General features: G+C 44.3%; 1 protein-coding gene across 2 annotated transcripts in view; it reads right to left on the bottom strand.

The window, feature by feature from the left end:
- clstn3 (calsyntenin 3) overlaps positions 1 to 18,782 on the bottom strand; it is a 52,483-nt gene that overhangs the window by 9,928 nt on the left and 23,773 nt on the right. For both annotated transcript variants that reach the window (XM_017706099.2, XM_017706098.2), the window contains exons 7-14: positions 18,107 to 18,292; positions 15,015 to 15,302; positions 13,325 to 13,437; positions 10,415 to 10,574; positions 6,287 to 6,346; positions 5,857 to 6,005; positions 3,634 to 3,782; positions 859 to 1,085 (exon numbers count right to left, since the gene is read on the bottom strand). In XM_017706099.2, the coding sequence (XP_017561588.1) occupies positions 859 to 1,085; positions 3,634 to 3,782; positions 5,857 to 6,005; positions 6,287 to 6,346; positions 10,415 to 10,574; positions 13,325 to 13,437; positions 15,015 to 15,302; positions 18,107 to 18,292 (1,332 nt within the window). The remainder of the gene's footprint in view (positions 1 to 858; positions 1,086 to 3,633; positions 3,783 to 5,856; positions 6,006 to 6,286; positions 6,347 to 10,414; positions 10,575 to 13,324; positions 13,438 to 15,014; positions 15,303 to 18,106; positions 18,293 to 18,782) is intronic.

Below are 18,782 nucleotides of genomic sequence, written 5' to 3' on the forward strand. Positions count from 1 at the left end.
TCACGTGAGGTGTGCACACTTTGCCTGTGATCGTACGATGTTAAAGTGACCTCTAATGAACTTGTTTGTGTGGTTATCTTTGTGTGGCAGCTATAAAATTAAAGGAAATAAAGTCTGAACGTAGCGCATAATTATTTAATATTATGCGAGTCTATCTGAGCTTACGTAACAACTCCAGCCAGTTTGAGGACCGTACATGATGATTTAACCTTGATGTTAGCACAATGCTAATTGGTGGGGCATTATTTGCTATATTAGCTTTGTAGCTCCAGTGCAACAGTATGGAAGCTTTGGTCACCAGCTGATTACATGCAGCCTGATAATTAGTTAATCATCTGACTAATAATCGGATATTCAATCAGAATAGAATACGTCCATGTAAACGCCTCAATCGGAATAGACTAGTCTGATTGGGGCCATTCGGAATACAGTTTCTATCCGATTGAATGAGGTGGGGAGTCCTGTAAATAATTAAATAATAAATTAAATAGAAGAATAATATCCATGTAAACGCCTATATCCGATTACATTCCCTATCGGAAAGTTTAAGTACATTCTGAGCATGTGTTTATAAAGCTCAACTTGGTGGGAGCAGAAACTGATGAAAAGTCTGATCTTTAAAAGACGGCGGTGGAACGGACGTCCAGCTTATGCGTCTCAGAACACGACGTCTTCCTCTCGCCCTTCTTTAATAAGGACACGTGAAGGACGTTTTCCTGAGTCTGACATCGTTTTAAAGCAGTTCAAAACAAAAGCACTGCTCACTGCTGCTCATCTCACTCTGACTGGACTCACACGATGCTCGTTGTCATGGTAACGTCCACACTAGCCAGTGTGGGCTTCTCCTCAGTGACTCACCTCCTCCCTCCATGCCCTGAGCAGCTGTGTTGACAGCGTGAGAGAGGGAGCAGACGATGCGGAGCTCGGGGAACAGGGGGACTCCACGCGGACTCTCAAACTCCGGGGCCGGCCGGGCCAGGTGGGGACCAACCCCCGAGAGAGAAATCTGGGGGGCGTCGGGCTGAAGAACCACCAAATAACCCTCCAACTGCCTCAAAGACAGGCAGCTCTCCTCACTGAAGCACCTAAAGAAAAGAGTCGGGGAGTTTAAGCCATTAGAGACACAAGCGCTGCTCACTGCTGCTCATCTCACTCTGACTGGACTCACGTGATGCTCGTTGTCATGGTAACATCTACACTAAGTGGTTCTCTACATATGCGCATAATTTTAGACCTGATTACTTGATGAGGCACTCATTAAGCCAGTGGGTGTGCAGGTTGTGTGTGTGTGTGTGTGTGTGTGTGTGTGTGCGTGTAAGTACATTCTGTCTGGCGCACATCTGCGCATGTGTGTGTGTTTCTGAATGAGCAGCTGGTCATATTTATCTCAGTCTGATCGCTGATGTATCACCAGCTGGTCATCACAACCTTCTGCCCTTAAAATCTGATTACACTGTAGACAAGCCTTAAAAAACACACTGCCGCCAACAGCCCCGAGCCACAATCTCTCTACACATGCTTATCCAGCATCGTCCACCTACTCCCTATAAACCTCCAGTGATGGGCCAGCATGGCAAGTATGCTCTCTGTGACCAACGACTGCATTTTGATGATGTTTGTGTGTGTTTACGCACGTCATAATTCATATTTGAATGACCACTTTCCAACCTATGTGTATGTGTAAACATGTTGGTTTTTGTGATGGATGTCATGATTAGTTACCATATATTCCATGTATGGACTGTATTGACTGGAGAGCAAACAGCAAGTTCTGGAACTTTAGCAATGCTACATCAACATACAACTCTTACTTAAAAGAGTTCTCCAACACTATTTACATTATCATTCAATATATACTGAAAATCTATACCTAGTACTATAATAAAACAGATCGGTTCTAAAATCTGATTGGCTTAAAGTAAAATATTCACCTATATAGACACCTTGACTGCACACATGCATTAAATTCTGTATTAATGCAGTGGGACTGTTATATACATATGTGGTTGGTTAGTGTAGTGATTAACACCTTCTGCCTTCCACACTGGGGTTCATTCCCCCACCTGGGCAAACACCCTACACTATACCAATAAGAGTCCTTGGGCAAGACTCCTAACACCGCCTTGGCCTCCCTATGTAAAATGGTCAAATTGTAAGTCACTCTGGGACTTACTCTCTAAGAGCGTCAGCCATAAATATAAATATACAGGGAAGCTACGGCAACTGGACAAAATGGGCAAATCAACTAATGTGCACTGGACTCATTCAAGGAATACTGTTGCTATATATTGTGGATAAATATAAAATTTGGCACCAAGAATAGTCTGAAATGAATGTGCTTCTAGCTTGCTTTGCTTGGCGGATTAACTATTTATTGCAATTATTTAATGCTTTATTGTTCATTGCAATTATTGTGATTATAATATATATGGCTGCTGTTGGAAGAAAACCTCGTATTTCCAAAATTTTTAACTTTACAGGAGAAGGAAAAACACAGTTGACTTTTAATGTCAGTCAATGGAACCAGACATTTTTTCCAATTAATTTTAGGTTCATTCATCCTGAAATTTACACACAATGTACAGAGCAACATGCATTTTCAGATTATGTCAAAAACTGAAAAACAACAACAACAACAAAAAAAAAACAGATAAGAGGTTCTGTTCCAACCCCAATTATATATATATATACACACACACACACATATATACACATACACACACATTTCAGCTCAGTTTAAAACTTTTACTTGTTTTTTATTATTATCCTAGTTTCATTTTAATTTACTGATCTCTGTTAAATCTATTGTTATAATAATGTTTTTTTCTTCTTACTCTGACTCTGTATTTTATCCTTTGTAGAGCAGTTTCAATGACAGCGGTGTACGAAAAGTGCTAAATAAGTAAACTAGACTCACCTTGCTTTATAGATTAGCAAAAGTCAGCAGCTACAGTATCCCAGGTGGTTGCTAAAGTGTCAGTAGGCCGTCGTTACTGTTCGGCTATAGGCTCAGTTTTGTGGTTGTAGCACAAAAGCTGTAGATTTTTGAGTTTAGTATAATGCTAAGAAGAAAACAAAGAAAAGGAAGTTGCCTATTTTGTTTGCTGTTCAGATTATAACTGTATAAACATGTTGTCCTGTAAATGTCCTGTCATTACTTCCACACTGTAAAAAAGATTCAATGCCTTAACTCCTCGAAACCAGCAAGGCTCCCGTCCCTAATAAGCGCTGTCTTGCACCTTCCCTATTCATCGCTCAAACGCTCCTTTTTTAACCAATTTGGATCAGTGCCTGACCGCATCTGTCCACTGTTGACGCTTTAAAGAGATTTCATTTTTCCTCCCGTCTTTTTATCCTCTCATCTTCTAATTCGAGTTCATTCGTTTCACGTTTCTCCACCGAGAGAGAAACTTCTTCATTATGAGCATGAACTGAAATCTGAGCTCCGACTCTCCATAATAACGTAATGAAAAGAAGGATGTGGAACGTGAACTGATTATTTTATTAGAAAAGCAGCGACAAAAAAACGGAAAGAAACTGAACGACAACGTATTTTCAGGGTGAAATCAGAGAAAATGAGTTCTGTAAAAACAGCATCAGTCCCAAAATGTTCATGTCGGTCGGTGTATTTACCTGAGGGACGTGGTGAGCTTCAGAGGTCGGACTCCAGGCGTGGCGAAGCGTAGAGAGTTCCGGTAGGTCACCTGCTGGACGGCGCGGTTAAAGCTTTCGATGTCGTCTCCCTCCAGAACCAGCACCGACTGACTGGGGTTAACGTGCACCTGAGAACCCAGCAGAACAGTTAGAACCACCCACACTGCAGGGGGCAACGTGGTACATGGACAGTTCACTTAAAATCAAACTTACAATTTTCTACCCTTAATCCACAACCGTCAACAAGCCATGTTAGATTCTGACCTTTAGTTCTGCTCCAAAGCTACAAGGTTCTGTTATTATATGCCACCTTATGCTTTAACTACATTCCCAAACATGCATACATTGGTTGATCTTCATATATAAGAGCATGAGAGTTTACATTACAGTACTGCTGCAGGATGAGTTCTGTTTAACAGTACAAGTGTTATTACAGTATGAGTTATTACAGTATGAGTTATTACAGTATGAGTGTTGCTTTACAAACATCATATTGTTGCAGCAAGAGAATGAAATTTGCAGTATTGTTATTGGGGTTCTGTTATGGGGCAAGTGTTGTATTGTTGGATTATGGTACAATTGTTGGGTTGCAGTACAAGTGGTGTGTTGCTGTATATGTGTTTTACAGTGTGAGCGGTGTGTTACAGTATGAGTGTTGTACAGTTGTTATAGTATGGGTGGTGCTTTACAGAATGGATGTTTTACAGCATGTTGTGTTACAGTACGACTGTTGTGTTACAATATGAGTATATGTGTTACACTATGAGTGTTGCGTTATAGTATGAGTCTTGCAGTATGAGTGTGGTGTTGCTCTACGAGTGTGGTGTTGCTCTACGAGTGTGGTGTTGCAGTACGAGTGTGGTGTTGCTCTACGAGTGTTGCGTTATAGTATGAGTGTTGCAATACGAGTGTGGTGTTGCAGTACGAGTGTGGTGTTGCAGTACGAGTGTTGCGTTATAGTACGAGTGTTGCAGTACGAGTGTTGCGTTATAGTACGAGTGTTGCAGTACGAGTGTTGCGTTATAGTACGAGTGTTGCAGTACGAGTGTTGCGTTATAGTATGAGTGTTGCAGTACGAGTGTTGCGTTATAGTATGAGTGTTGCAGTACGAGTGTGGTGTTGCAGTACGAGTGTGGTGTTGCTCTACGAGTGTGGTGTTGCTCTACGAGTGTTGCGTTATAGTATGAGTGTTGCAATACGAGTGTGGTGTTGCAGTACGAGTGTGGTGTTGCAGTACGAGTGTTGCCTTATAGTACGAGTGTTGCAGTACGAGTGTTGCGTTATAGTACGAGTGTTGCAGTACGAGTGTTGCGTTATAGTACGAGTGTTGCAGTACGAGTGTTGCGTTATAGTATGAGTATTGCAGTACGAGTGTTGCGTTATAGTATGAGTGTTGCAGTACGAGTGTGGTGTTGCAGTACGAGTGTGGTGTTGCTCTACGAGTGTGGTGTTGCTCTACGAGTGTTGCGTTATAGTATGAGTGTTGCAGTACGAGTGTTGCGTTATAGTACGAGTGTTGCGTTATAGTACGAGTGTTACGTTATAGTACGAGTGTTGCAGTACGAGTGTTGCGTTATAGTATGAGTGTTGCAGTACGAGTGTTGCGTTATAGTATGAGTGTTGCAGTACGAGTGTTGCGTTATAGTACGAGTGTTGCGTTATAGTATGAGTGTTGCAGTACGAGTGTTGCGTTATAGTATGAGTGTTGCAGTACGAGTGTGGTGTTGCAGTACGAGTGTGGTGTTGCTCTACGAGTGTGGTGTTGCTCTACGAGTGTTGCGTTATAGTATGAGTGTTGCAGTACGAGTGTGGTGTTGCAGTACGAGTGTTGCGTTATAGTACGAGTGTTGCGTTATAGTATGAGTGTTGCAGTACGAGTGTTGCATTATAGTACGAGTGTTGCAGTACGAGTGTTGCGTTATAGTGTGAGTGTTTTATAGTGTAGTATAGTGTTATTACAGCATGAGTTGTGTTACGATGACTGCTGTGTTGCAGTACAAGTGTTCCTTTATAGTATGAGTGTTGTTTACAGTACAAGTGTTGTATTATTGCAGTACGATTGTAGCTTCGCAAGTGTTATGTTGCAGTATGTGTGCTGCTGTTTAACGGTAAGTGTTGTGTTCTGAATGTTGTACTGTTACAGTATGAGTGTTGTGCTACAGTACAAGTGTTGTCGTGTCATCATGTTGGGTTCTACATTACCTTCATGCCAGAGCCTAGAGTCTCCAGGTCTCCGAAATCCAGGCCCTCTCTGCAGGCATACAGACACTCCACTACACTGTGGGGCTCCACACTTCCCGGACGTACCGTCACCCCTGACAACAAGCCCCGGTAACCACCCACAAACTTCCCTGAGGACAGTAACAAGACAGAGACGGCTGAGAGAGAAAATTACACAGAATCACCATTACGGGCATGAGCCCTTAAAGCGTACGAATACTAGTTTTTCATTTTCATTTTTTTATTCATTGGTTATTGTCTGTGTTCCACAATGGTGCAAATAATTCCTTCAGATTTCTCTACATTCATGTATTCAGTGTATTTAAGCAAAGCTGAATTTCTTGGGGATTTCATGATCTCTCAGACACGAACTCTCAGACACAGACACGGTTCTTTGGAGCCTGAAACTGACCTGTGTCCTTGCCTTCGGGAATGCTGTTGTTTAGAATATCTTTCTGCTTCTCCTCTGGCTCTGAGATGGTGAAGGTCAATGAGAGGGAGGGAGCGAGGGGAAAGGAGGGAGGCAGAAAAGGAGTGAAATATTACCACAATCATTAGAGGACTATCCAGTGCATGTGAGAAATATGACGATACGTTATCGTTACAGTGATAAACTGCATCACAGCACATGTTTCTGAGTACATGATGAGTAGCATCAGCACTTCTGGAACACTGAACAACTGCATAGATCATAAAAAGACAGATTTAGACCAAAAAAAGAAAAGAAAGCTGGTAAATAGCACACAGTTTATAGTAACTGCACAAGCTGTAAAGTAGCTGATTGGAAGCTAAGCCATTATGCCCTTTTTGTTCTTTAATTTTTTTTATTTTAATTTGAATAATATTATTATTACAAAAAAGAACTGCGCAGCTTAAATGGTTCCCACTTCCTGCTAGGTTGTTACTAGACGGTTACTATGGTATCCCAGGTGGTTGCTAAGGTGTTGCTAGGCAGTTGCTATGGTATCTCATGTGGTTGCTTGGCTGTTGCCATGGTGTATGGGGTGTTTATTTGCTTGTAGGTAGTTGCCAAGTGGCAGCCACGTGTTTCTGAAAATAAATGGGAGTCTATGTGAAGAACAAGGGATGAAAAAATGACACATAGAGGAGTACGGGTCAGTATGGCTGTGCAGTAGAGTTTGAAGTCTTTCCCTTAGCGAGTACATGAAGTTTGGTGGCTGTAGGGCATCAAAGTAATAGAGTCTGAAAATGAATGAGACTCTATGGGAGAAACGAGGGACGGAAAGAAATGACAAACAGATGAGTGCAGGTCAGAACAACATTGAATTTGTGCTCGGGGGCCTGCCATGAGATTCGTGTCTTTCGGTTGAAGAGGTACAGTAGATGGTCGTGCAATTTCCCACCCCACTCATTCCTATAGAAAAAATTAGGGAATTTAACAAAGAACGTACGAAAAACATCACAGAATCACAGAATCAGACCGGACAATCGGGAGTTCAGGTGTTTCAGCCACACCCATTTCTAACAGCTCAAGTGAGGTCATCAAGTCAGTTAGTGAAATTTCTGCCCTTCTAAATCCGCCCCAGTCATCGTCCCCGTCATCGTCCCAGTCATGGGGGGGAGGGAGGGAAACCACATAAATGCCTATAGATTATGCCCTTAATCTAATGTCATCTGTGCTATAATGGAGGAATTCTGAAAGGTGATTAACAAACTTCACGGTGCGGTGAGGAGAACAGCAGGAGACTAAAAGCCCGGCTGGGCATCCGTCTCACTCTCGTACGCGTACAGAGCTGTTTTTGTGTTTTGCTGAATAATAGATGAGTCAGAGAGTATTAATAGCAGACTGAAACAGACGCACACCGTGTAATTAAAGAAGAGAAAGTCCAGGCTCCTTTAGCATCAGCGCTACTGCTGGAACGTTCCTACATCTCTGACACGCTTATGCACAGAGGATAGTTCTGGTTCTACAATCTGATTGGCTGAGCCGCATTTGAAGCCGTAGTAAAATCCACGATATACGACATATAACAACTGAACTCTGTCACTGCGCCACAGCACGGAAAAACCCTTGTACCGTAAATGGAATAATCTTTGACTCTAATGCTGCTGCCATGGACCACCGAGTGTACTGATGAAGCAAGAACCAGTTCTTTGTTTAAACTGAGGGGCAACTTATGTTCTTAACCAGAACTGGGCTGGTCAGCGAGTTTACAGGCTTAAAGAGCCAACAGCCAAAACACCTTCATCAATAATATCACAGGCTTGTATTAAAGCAGTATGATTTACAGTAAAACAGCAGAATAAAAGTCTAAAAAATGCAACTTGAATGGATTCAAATGTCTGTGTTTCAGTCAGAAGTCACATCAAACCCAGGCTGAATCCCATACGGCTCTGTACTCCCTAAATAGTGTTCTAGATATGAAAGTTTAGGAATTCTAGCCTCTACAGCCGAACAGTGCATCATTTATGGAGTGTGGGTGTGTCGGAGTCTCAAATGACTATTTCTTAGCTGTACTTTGCTCTGTTGGGCTGCAGGATCCAGTATTAACATTCCTACGTAGTGCACTAAGTAGGGAGCAGGGAGCTGTTTGAGATTCAGCCCCAGCGCTCTCTCTCTCTCTCTCTCTCTCTGTCTCTGTCTCTCTCTCTCTCTCTCTCTCTCTCTCTCTCCCTCTCTCTCTCTCTCGTCTCTCGGTCTCTCTCTTGGTCTCTCTCTCACTCTGTCTCAGGACCACAGCTTCCCTCTCTCTCGCTCTCTCTATCACGGCCTCGCTCGCTCTCTCTCTTGGGCACACGCTCTCTCTTTCTCTCTCTCTCTCTCTCTCTCTCTCAGTCTCTCGGTCTCTCTCTCTCTCTCCCTCCCACCCTCCCCCCCTCACTCTGTCTCAGGACCACAGCTTCCCTCTCTCTCGCTCTCTCTATCATGGCCTCGCTCGCTCTCTCTCTCGGGCACACGCTCTCTCTCTCTTTCTCTCTCTCTCAGTCTCTCTCTCTCTCCCTCTCTCTCTCTCTCTCGTCTCTCTCTCTCGTCTCTCTCTCTCGTCTCTCGGTCTCTCTCTTGGTCTCTCTCTCACTCTGTCTCAGGACCACAGCTTCCCTCTCTCTCGCGCAGACGCTCTCTCTTTCTCTTGCTCCCTCTCTCGGTCTCTCTCTCTTTCTCTCTCTTTCTCTCTCTCTCTCTCCCTCCCTCCCTCCCTCACTCTGTCTCAGGACCACAGCTTCCCTCTCTCTCGCTCTCTCTATCACGGCCTCGCTCGCTCTCTCTCTTGGGCACACGCTCTCTCTTTCTCTCTCTCTCTCTCTCTCTCTCCCTCCCTCCCTCCCTCACTCTGTCTCAGGACCACAGCTTCCCTCTCTCTCGCTCTCTCTATCACGGCCTCGCTCGCTCTCTCTCTTGGGCACACGCTCTCTCTTTCTCTCTCTCTCTCTCTCTCTCTCTCCCTCCCTCCCTCCCTCACTCTGTCTCAGGACCACAGCTTCCCTCTCTCTCGCTCTCTCTATCACGGCCTCGCTCGCTCTCTCTCTTGGGCACACGCTCTCTCTTTCTCTCTCTCTCTCTCTCTCTCTCTGTCTCTCGGTCTCTCTCTCTCTCTCTCCCTCCCTCCCTCCCCCCCTCACTCTGTCTCAGGACCACAGCTTCCCTCTCTCTCGCTCTCTCTATCATGGCCTCGCTCGCTCTCTCTCTCGGGCACACGCTCTCTCTCTCTTTCTCTCTCTCTCAGTCTCTCTCTCTCTCTCTCCCTCCCTCCCTCCCTCCCCCCCTCACTCTGTTTCAGGACCACAGCATCCCTCTCTCTCGCTCTCTCTATCACGGCCTCGCTCGCTCTCTCTCTCTCGCGCACACGCTCTCTCTTTCTCTCGCGTCTCACTCTATCGCGCTGCACTCTTGCACGCACACTCTCTCCTTCTTGCTCTCTGTCCGTGCCCCTCTCCTTCCCTCTCTCTCTCAGGGTGAATGCGACCCTGAGTGAAACCGTGGGTGATGAGAATGTGTAATCAAGTCAGAGTGAAACGTGTGATATGTTAACGTTATGAGGATCAAGGCTGGTTAGAAAATATTCAATAGCCTCTGATGCCCAGACGAGCTGACGCCCCTGATCAGCACCATAATGTCTCAACACGACTACATTTTAACGTTATCATGCTAAACTATGTCACAATACACTTTTCTGAGGATATCAAGGATATCATCTGTACCTGAACAGTGACTACGTTTCATTGCAAAGTGAGCATAAATATTGGATTTAGTGCAGCATAGTTTGCAAAAAACTGAAGTAAAATTACTGTAGTTGTAGGTACGCAAAGAGTCGGGCCAAAAAAATCAAACATGTTCGATAAACTCTGACTGGTCTGAAATGCAGAAGGGGGCCAAAACTCAAGTCTGCGCCTCTCAAACACGACTCGATTCTCTCTCCAACTTTGGGTCAGACTCTGACTGATTCATTGATTCATTGACTCACTGACTCTGAAACATTATAACGCACCACTAGAGCTGAGCACTTGAGCACACCTAGTATAAATATTAGTGATACATTTTCCATATGAGCAGGTCCTCATGTGAACATACACTACATACCCCAGCATGCTCCAATGACCAGCCGCTGACGTGGGGCTGGGTTAGGGATGGCTCCGTTGTCGTGGATGAGCGCTGGATCGAAGGTCACGCCGTCTACGTAGAGTGTGACGGAGGGGAACTGCACGCTGAGCGAGAGGTGATGCCACTCACTGTCACAAACCTGCAGAGGTCAGAGCAAGAAGGTCAACAAAGACGTGGAACATGCAGAAAACGAGGGCAAAGTCACTAAATTTAGCTCCCTAATCGCCAGCTTTTTATTCAAAGCTTCCGTTCCACCTTAAGTAATGCAGCAGCTGCACCATTTAAGGTGGAACGGAAACGTCGAAACAGGAAGCCAAAATCAGCCGTGTATAAAGGACCCTTTCTCTCCGTCTTTCTGGAACAGACTGCATCCCCCCATCCTTAATCTGCTGAGTGTAGATCCATCTGCCACACCAGACTACCCCCCCCCACCCCCCACCCCCAACGAAAATCATACATTTGACCGCCCTGTCTGTCTCATCACTCACAAACGCTAATGCAAAAGCTACCAAGCCCACGGATTCAAGCAATGAACTTAATTCACACGGTTTTCCCCCCAAACAGAGTCGATCAGAAACACCTTCGGTGTCCAGTTTGCCTCTCTGGTTTTATACCTTGGAGCTACGATGCTAACGTGCTGTACTGTGTGGTCAGTAAGTTTTTATTTGCTCTGAAAAACCCCTCAAATTAGAATAAATACAAACCACATTAGTAAAAAGTTGTTATTTTTGGTACGTTTGTTTAACCAGCTCCTCGACGAAGCCCAGTGATCCTTAGTTATCACGCAAGACCTGGTTTGGCTAATCAATCCGAACCAAACTAGCTCACAAGCTTAGTCATTAGTCTTAGCTCACAAGTTCTTGGTCATTTTTATTGCACTAATATTTCTCTGCATTCATTTGAATGTTGGTGGTTAGTGTAGTGGGTAACACCTCAGCCTTCTACACTGTAGACTGGGGTTCAATCCCCACCTGGGTAAACACCCTACACTATACCAATAAGAGTCCTTGGGCAAGACTCCTAACACCACCTTGGCCTCCCTGTATAAAATGATCAAACTGTAAGTTGCTCTGGATAAGAGCGTCAGCCAAATGCCGTAAATGAATGTTGCCTGGTGCTTTTACAGGCACAAACACACTGACCGCTGAGAAAAGAGGTTTAAACCAAGACATTACTGTGGCTAACAAGCTTACAGTCCACAAATTAGCATGTCGCTAACTTCACTCCTAAATCATCACACTCACCTCAGACCGCGAGGAGGTTCAGAAATGTAAAAAAAAATCCAACTCAGTGCTTTTTAATACCGTTTTAAGACCTCAGAGCAACAATAACACACAACAGCACGCACAAGCTGAAATATGGCACGTCTTTTCAACGAGTTTATCCGGTTTTCTCGGTTTTGCTTCGCCGGTGGCCAGTTTCTCACCGCAGGGCCACCATCAGCTGGATGTTTCTGGTGAACTGAATGTTCTGAATTAGTTTACTACAAAAAAAATGACCTGTCCTTCAGGAATCATCTCAGAATTGAATTAGAGATCTCCTGATTAGGCTCTCGATCAGATTAGAGTCCTTTAATATGGCGTATTACTCTAAGGCCCAGGCCCATTTCACCCCTACCACTTAGCCCTACCCCTCCGTTCTGGGTGGTCATGTCTGGGGTAGGGGGTCCTGATTCTTGTTGAGATAGAAAGGTAGAGTGTGAAGAAGAAGAAAGAAAGGAAAACCGGCAAGGCGGCTGCAGAAGCGGCCAAAGAAACCCACAAATGTGAGATTTTTCTATGTTAAGAATATGACGACTGTATTATCTCAGTTTAATGCTGCAATAAAAAAATCACTAATATTATGCTGATGTCTTGGTAGCTAGCTGGCTAAATTTCCCGTTCCACCTTAAATGGATTTAAGTTTTGCTGCCATAAGCTCCAGCATGTAACTGCTGCTCCATTTAAGGTGGAACGGGAAAATTCGAACAAGAGTCTGGTGAATATCTGACTTCAGCTTCATATCACTGAAGAATTGGGGGGGGTGATGATAAATAACTGCCCCCCTCTTTGAAGGCGTATGATCCCTAAATGTAACTAAAGCCCAGCAGTGAGGAGCTGAACTTTCCCCTCCTCTGCTGTCCCTGCAGACGGGCAGGGTCGCCTACAGAGCAGCGCTGGTAGCTGATAATTAAGTGATGCTCTTTATTTGAGGGGCTCATTTCATAGAGGAAGATTTCAACCACTGCCCATTATAACAGGGGTGGGGGTAAAAATAAGAAACAGGATTAGGCCTAATTCAGGTAATCCAAACTCTTTGTCTTGGGGGGGCAAAGTGCAGTGTTAGTTGTGAGCTGAGGGTCAAAAAGTCAAGACAGTAGACAAATAATAAAGGTAAGTCCGGTTCGATCCCCAGGGCCGACAGTCCATGACTGAGGTGTCCTTGAGCAAGACACCTAACCCCCAACTGCTCCCTGGGCGCTGTGGATAGGGCTGCCCACCGCTCCGGGCAAGTGTGCTCACTGCCCCCTAGTGTGTGTGTGTTCCCTATTGTGTATGTGGTTTCACTTCATGGATGGGTTAAATGCAGAGGTGGAATTTCCCCGTTTGTGGGACAATAAGTATTACTTATAGACAAAATCACATTAGCATAGCTAAAAACAGCAGCAGCTGTCTTGAAAAGCTTTTAAAAAGTAATTTTAGCTAAATTTTCTATCATGGCCAAAGTTTCTCAACAGCTCAACACGCTTGGAGGAGAACACTAATCACTAATGCTGGTACGTCAGCTAGCGTCGCACAGAGTGATGGAGAAGGAGGACCACTCCAGCCATAAACATCATGCCTCATAGTTTCCACAGGCGTCCATTACTGGTTTGCTATTAGAATTGCAAAGAAACAAGGCCCAGATTACCTGTTCCAGCTTCCAGAGGAATTTGACCGGCCGCGCAGCCGACACGTCCGGCCAGTAGAAGAGGGAAAGGCGGCAGCCGTGCACAGACAGCGAGTAGTGCGAATACGAGTCATCTGTCAATAACAACAAACAGAGACATCTCATGGTTACTCAGTGGTATCTGGCTTCAGACACACGCTACAGTCATTCATCCAGCTCTTTATTCAATTTCCTGTCAGCAGTCCATCTCAGCCTCAGCAGCCAGTAATCTAGGAAGGAAGAAAGTAAATCTTGTCAGAGTACCAGCTCTCAGAGCGTGGGGGAGAAAAATTAATGCTCGCTGCTGTCCTGTACTTATTTATATATTCATTTTCTGCTCTGTGACTCAGCTTAAAAGCGTTGGGTGGTCATCTGCTGTCAGCAGCTCTTCAAAGCAGCTCTTTAGCCGGATAAGCCATTCCACACTTTGCTCGTCTACAGTACCAGTCAAAAGTTATATATATATTCTTATATGTTCATATATATATATATATATATATATATAGGCATAAGAGACGTAACATTCTGACCACCTCCTCGTTTCTACGCTCATTGTCCGTTTTACCAACTCCACTTACTGTATAGCTGGTCTCTGTAGTTCTACAGTTACAGACCGTAGTCCATCTGTTTCTCTGATACTCTGTTACCCTGTTCTTCAGTGGTCAGGACCCCCATGGACCCTCACAGAGCAGGTACTGTTTGGGTGGTGGGTCATTCTCAGCACTGTAGTGACACTGACGTGGTGGTGGTGTGTTTGCCAGCTGAACTTTACAATATAATCCCAGAACATTTCCTTAATTTTATGAAGCAGAAGGATGAATTTCACCTAAAAACCCCAAAAAACTCACCTCTGTTTCCTGTTTTCTACAGCAAACGGTTTTGGGCAGCAGGACGTGGACATTACTGCAACTGAGTGCTGACTGGTTGGCAAGCGGAGCAGCTCATTGGCTGTTTGCGCTCACTGACTTCATGAACGTACACGAGAAGCCGTTTTAAACTCCAGTTTAAAAACGGCTGAAAAAATAACAGCGGTGTTAAAATGTTTTATGCTGTTTTGTGTTCATGGAAATGATTTGTGTTCTTTTATATCAAAACAGTGAAGCATTTATAAACGATTTTGCTCAAATGCTTGAGTCCATCAAATTTGGACTCACTCAGGAGCGCCCTCTAGTGTTCGAGGAACCCGGTAGCAGTTCTCCTGTCTACACGTTCTCTGCTAATAATTTTAAAAATAGTAAATGACACATCAGTACACATTTACATTTATGGCATTTGGCTGACGCTCTTATCCAGAGCGACTTACAATTTGATCATTTTACATAGGCAGGCCAAGGTGGTGTTAGGAGTCTTGCCCAAGGACCCTTATTGGTATAGTGTAGGTAGATCTGTAGTATACAGATCTAGGTCACATCACGGTGCAATTATCGGTGAGGTAACAGTGTCTGGTGACTTATCTTCATCTGGAAGAGTAAAAATTTGTCAACTTGTTGCAAAGAGACAGCAAAGACCAGCCTCAAGTACCATTAGGTCCTGGAAGCAGGCAATAAAACTACAGCCGTTAGCTCTGGACGGATGACCAAATGAAAAAAGTTCCAGTTTTCTAGAACCAACAACTAGAACAAATCACAAACAGCTAAATAAACACATGCAGAAGGTCTGAGACGTGACTGACCGTTCTTCACCGTGCTGCAGATGATGGTTTCCTCTTCTTTGCGGGTCCCTCTCGCCTGATTGGCTGGCGGCTGAGTGCTGGCTCCGCCCCTTCGCATCCACAGCTGGAGAGTGAAGTGGTCCCCCGACACCATCGAGGCGACCGAGTCGGGCACCACGGCGACGTGGGCGGAGCCATTGAAGGAGAAGACCAACGACGAATCAGAGGAGGGCAAGGTGGGCAGCGCCGCGGTCCAATTGGCCGCCGGAGAGGGAGGCGGGAGCAGATCGACCTCACCCCTCACGGCACCTGTGGGGACGAAAAACAGTAAATTAAACGTTTATCCGTTCAGATTTTATACACCTTTTTAATTTTATACTGTTTTCTTTTTTTTTCGTTTACCAACGTGTTCTCACTACAATACCCAGCATGCATCACATAAATACATCATAGAACCCTGTGGTCTCAACCAATCTTGACTGTTAGCCTAGCTACTGATCTACAGGCTACTAAACACAACCAGGCTAGCATTAGGGTGACTCTTACCTCAGTTGTTGGTCAAAATTGTAAAGAAACACAGCAATTCTGTCTTTATTCAGCACAAAACTGACAGGTTTTTACAGAGAAAAGAAGAAAAATCTAAGGTAATGTGTCTAAATGGGGCAGTTATGGCATGGCTGGAGGTTAGGGAGCTGGCCTTGTGACCGGAAGGTCTCCAGCACCGACAGTCCATGACTGAGGTGTCCTTGAGCAAGACACCTAACCCCCAATTGCTCCCCGGGAGCTGTGGATAGGGCTGCCCACCGCTCCGGGCAAGTGTGCTCACTGCCCCCTAGTGTGTGTGTATTCACTAGTGTGTATGTTGTGTTTCACTTCACGGATGGGTTAAATGCGGAGCTGGAATTCCCCCGTTTGTGGGATTAAAAAAGTCTCACTTAACTTAAATAGCCAGCTACTTTGTTCATGTTAGCTTTTAGCTTGTTGCGCCTCAGCCACTGATCAAAACTATAACAATATACAGCATTTCTGTCTTTATTCAGCACAAAACTGACAAGGTTTCTGCTTAGAAACGAAGACAAATCTGAGGTAAGTTGAACAAAACTCTACACACCACAGCAAATCTGTCTTTATTCAGCACAATACTGACAGGCTTTTTACAGAAAAACAAAGAAAAACCTGAGGTGACCTTGTTAACGTTAGCTTTTAGCTTGATGCGCTGCTCGTCTGAAGTCTTTTCTCCTCGTTTGGGTGATTCTTGTCAATGTAATGATGATCTGAAGCCAACCAGCTAAAGCCCCTTCCACCTTCAACACAAATCATCAGAAAGGACGCTTTCTTAGCCTTTCAGCCACGAAAAACCGAGGACTGCTGCTGGGTGATCGCCGTAGGAGGTGAGCAGGCATGTTTACGACAGACGTAGCAATGGCTACACTTTCCATCTTGGCCTGAGAGCCCCTCTAACACACAGACCAATCTGTGCCGATGTGAAGAGCAGAACGGGACGCCAGTTGATGAATCCAAGATTTTTTTCAAGAGCATCAGAATAGCTTGCCGTGCTATAATCTCATTAAACTGAAAACAAGGAGGGAAAACACGCTCTAAAAAAAGCTAATCCTCGTCTTTACACACAATTTTCTGTCACGAGAAGAAACGGCACGTTATTAACTCTCGCACATCAGGGTCTGCAACTGGGAGACGGAATCCTTTTAATCCGCTCGTAAGCGCTAAAGCAGACGGCATCCTCTTGTGCATTCGACACAGAGCGCAGCAGCCGCTTGAATACTAATCTGAAAGCACTTTCCTTCACTCTAAACCTGAACCGTATCCAGAGTAATGTGGAATTATGGATCAGCAGTTACTGAAGCAGGCCTAGCATCACTGGGGTGGGGTGGAGGTGATACTGTGCCCCCCACAGCTTCACGCGCTGACCTGCGAAACAGCTCAACCTCTAAACTGCTACAATCCCGCTTTTTTTTTCTATTTAACGCCTTCTCTAAGGTCCACTCACGACATTACGAGGAATCAATTTTTATGAGAACATGCCTTTTAGTGCTTGAATATGCAAATGAGCTTCATTCTGATTGGCTGCCTGTCTGGTCTCTTGTTCAGATTGAATTTAGAGCTGAAATACTCCTTAAAACCTCAGGTTAAATGGGTGGAGCCAAACTGCTAAATCTTTTATATATATATATAAAACTAGGGCTACCACAATTGGTAAACAAGAAAGTTGTTTTGAGTTTATTAATATTATTAACACACTATAGAAATATCACTGTAGATAGTTAGGGAGAGGCAAAAAGACCTAATAGGCTTAATAAAGCCTCCACCGTGTTAAGAAACTTTAAAATTTGACTTCTACAAATGATTTCACAAAAACCCTAACAGAGATTACATACAGAATCGCATACTAGCATGTATACACCACATATTAGCAATAGCCAAATAGCATCTTAACAACCACCTGGGACACCATAGCAATGGTTCAGGAAAACTTTAGCAACCAATAAAAGAGCAAAGCCCTTGTCACACCTTAGCAACCACCTGGGACACCAAAGCCATGGCTTAGCAAAACCTTAGCAAACGATTCAAGAGCAATGCCCTAGCAACACCTTAGCAACCACGTGGGATACCACAGCAATGGTGTAGTAAACCCTTAGCAACCAATACAGGAGCAATGCCCTAGTAACACCTTAAAAACCACCTGGAACACCACAGCAATGGCTTAGCTACACCTCAGCAACCACCTGGGATACTATAGCAATGGCTTAGTAAAACCTTAGCTACCAATACAAGAGCAATGCCCAAATAACACCTTAGCAACCACCTGGGACACCACAGCAATGAGCTAGCAACACCTCATATCTGGCATACCAGAGCGACAACCAAGCAACACCAAGCAATATGTTGACTGACCATTGCTGTGGAACGGTCAATCAACATTTTGCTTGATATTATTTTAGTAATCACTCATAAGTTCCAACTTAAAGTCTGTTCACAAACTTTCTCCTTCTAGTAATGACTGGTACGTACAACCACAGGGACGTCATAAATGGACCTTCGAGGAAAAAATAAATCTAACGAAAACCACGGAATCCTGAAGCGCTTTCACTCACCACAGAGCCTCCTGACGGAGCGGTCAGAGTAGCTGTCCCGGTCACAGCCTTTCCCAATGTGGCCCGTCTGGAGCTCTACAGTGGCCTGGATGTTCCAAACCGTCTCTTCACACGTCTCCAGGTGCAGGCTGGGGAAGAGGGGGATGCTGCCGGAGCCTGGCGTGTACTCAACTCGCTTCGACCAGCCTGAGTCCAGCATGCACACAAGAATGAGTTCGAGCTTTTTTGTGTTTATATGAAAAATTTTATATTAAAAACACAAACAGTGAAAGTTTTGTCCCGACAACGATGACATACAGCACTGTGTGAGAGTTTTAGGCATCTAAGCAAATTTTTAAACAGTTGACCTCAGCAGTGAGTTTATCACAATATACATTAGAATAAAGTCGTATTCATAATTCAAATAAACAGAAAAACTATAAAAAGGAACAAGAATTTCTCGGGTCCATATTTTTCCTGGACACCTTCACAGCCGCCACAGAGACTCGTTAATATCATCAATTACATCACATCATTATTAATTAATATTCTATACATTTTGTTTATTCAAATATTAACACTTTTCTCAGCAAATAAACACAAACTATACAGATAAATAGATTTTGAAAATGTGTCTTGTGTGCCTCAGACTTTCGCGCAGTACTGTGTTTATATAAAATGGTCCACTTTCAAGGCG

This window comes from Pygocentrus nattereri, chromosome 3, assembly GCF_015220715.1.
Source record: "Pygocentrus nattereri isolate fPygNat1 chromosome 3, fPygNat1.pri, whole genome shotgun sequence".
Taxonomy (NCBI): domain Eukaryota; kingdom Metazoa; phylum Chordata; class Actinopteri; order Characiformes; family Serrasalmidae; genus Pygocentrus; species Pygocentrus nattereri.